At 39.9% G+C, this 2,376-nt stretch overlaps 1 protein-coding gene across 1 annotated transcript in view; it reads right to left on the bottom strand.

Moving 5' to 3' along the window:
- Nucleotides 1-371: 371 nt before the first annotated feature.
- LOC121014033 (S-methylmethionine--homocysteine S-methyltransferase BHMT2-like) overlaps nt 372-2,376 on the bottom strand; it is a 17,667-nt gene continuing 15,662 nt past the window's right edge. The window contains 1 exon segment of the mRNA XM_040450023.1: nt 372-1,587. Within this exon segment, the coding sequence (XP_040305957.1) occupies nt 1,506-1,587 (82 nt within the window). The 3' untranslated portion in view covers nt 372-1,505.

The raw sequence follows: 2,376 nt of genomic DNA on the forward strand, positions 1-2,376 counted from the left end.
AAAATCTGATAAAAGCAGCCACTGTGCACGTGATAGAGGTTGTGAAGTATAGTAGTTGTGAACATGGATTCCAGAGCCACACATGTAGGTTCAAATCCTAGTTCTGTCGTTTACTAACTGTGTGACCTCAGGCAAGTTAACTTAGCTCTAGTTTCCTCCTACATAAATTACTGTGTTAAAACCATGATCTCATTATTTAATCCCTGTAAAGGACAAATGAATGTGGATGAATGGATAGACAGATAGATAGATAGATAGATAGATAAAGTGTGAGAACAAGAGTGAAGCAATAGCCTGGAACATAATAAGGAATAAATGTTTGCTATTATTTTCCAAAGAATGTCCATGATGTTTTAAATATTCAAACACTATCACAGGTACATTACTTTTAATTTTACTAATTGTCACAAATTGATACATTGTTTTGGAAAAAGCAGAGAGATATTGGCACATGGCAACTAACACAAACATAAGTCAAGAAAATATTAGACCAAGACAGATTAGAACAGACTTTCTCAAAAGTCTTCTAAAACCGTTGATTTATTTTTACTCATTTTAACAATCAAAAATAAGAATTTCATTGAGCATCCATTGTTATGCCTAGCACAGTGCTAAATACTTTAAGGAAAAATATATGAAGCACAGCAAATTGTCCTTGTCTTTAAGTAATTTATAATTTAGCTGTTTGTGATCATAAAGACACATTTAAGAATATTCTAGATCCTAGCACCTTTTTTTTTTTTTAAGGACCTAACACCTTTAAGTAAAATCATTTTTGAAAGTAATCACTTACTTCAATAACCCTGCCATTGCTCAAAACATTTTTTGCTTCTCTTCCTTGGGATTGCCCTTGGAGTCATCATACAAATCATGTAAGAGAAGCAGACTCATTGTTCCATCTTCCTCAAGCACCTAGCTTGGTTGCCTGAATGAATCACTAGGTTTGGTGTTCAGTGACTTCTGGTTATTTTAAAATCTCAAATTCACCCTAAAAACAAGTTTCTCTATTATTCTTTTTTTAACGTTTATTTTTGAAATAGAAAGAACCCAAGTGGAGTAGAGACAGACACTTGAGAGGGGCAGAAGATCTGAAGCGGGCTCTGCACTGACAGCAGAGAGCCCGATGTGGGGCTTGAACTCAAGAACCATGAGAGCCAAAACCAGATGCTTAACTGACTGAACGACTCAGGTGCACCACGTGTTGCTATTCTTGATGACCTTCCAAAGAATGTAGCACAGCATTACTGGACAGTAAGGAGCTGGAGGACCTCTATGCAGAGGCCCTTTCCCATCACCTCTGCATCTGCTGCAGCATCCAGCTGGGTGTTTGTCCACAATGGGAGCATAAGATGTGTATGTTGGACGGAACCGAAGGGCCAGCAGCACATTAGCTGTTCAGCAACTGGAGACAGCAAGGTGGGCTGGGGGTAAAGGCGGGGAAGAGTTCCAGACGGGGGTGGAGGGGGACTTCCTTCCGATCTGTTATTCTGAAACAGCACTACTCCTTAGACGTCCGGCTGTGACAGTGAAGGACAGAAAGGTCTGCCCGAAGCTGGCAGCAGATTTTCCCAATACTCCCTTCTGGCCCTGTGTTTAAAAAAAACAATTAAAAAATGCGTACCTGTTTCATAAGTCTAATATATATATATATATATATACACACACATATATGTGAATATAAAATAAATTAGTACATATGCATGTATGTATTTGCCAAATACACATAGGTTTGGTAGATGATCAGGCAGAACTTCAGTTTCAGCACACAGACTGAAAAATTATGTCCATCAATGCTTTTCTCACATTTCTATCAAAAACAGTCACTGGGTTTCACACCACCTCTCAGAAAAAGAATATGTGTTTAAATTTTACATGTTTTGGTGAACTACATGTATTCTGAAATTTCTAGCAGGGTCCTTCTAGCTCTACTCAATATTTTTATATAATGACAAATATATGAAGACGGGGTTTTAAAAAAATGGTTATTTATTTTGTGTGTGTGTGTGTGAGAGAGAGAGAGAGAGAGAGAGAGAGAGAGCACAAGCAGGAGAGGGGCAGGGAGAGAGAGGGAGAGAGTTATAAGCAGGCTTCACATGGTCAGTGCAGAGCCTGACGCAGGGCTCCAACCCATGAAGTGTGAGGTCATGACCTGAGCTGAAATTAAGAGTCGGCCGCTTAATTGGCTGAGCCACCCAGGCGCCCCGAAGCTGGTTTTTTTTTTTTTAATTTTTTTTTCAACGTTTATTTATTTTTTTTGGGACAGAGAGAGACAGAGCATGAACGGGGGAGGGGCAGAGAGAGAGGGAGACACAGAATCGGAAACAGGCTCCAGGCTCTGAGCCATCAGCCCAGAGCCTGACGCGGGGCTCCAACTCA

The sequence above is a fragment of the Herpailurus yagouaroundi genome, unplaced genomic scaffold (assembly GCF_014898765.1).
Source record: "Herpailurus yagouaroundi ecotype Mexico unplaced genomic scaffold, PumYag 29, whole genome shotgun sequence".
Taxonomy (NCBI): Eukaryota; Metazoa; Chordata; class Mammalia; order Carnivora; family Felidae; genus Herpailurus; species Herpailurus yagouaroundi.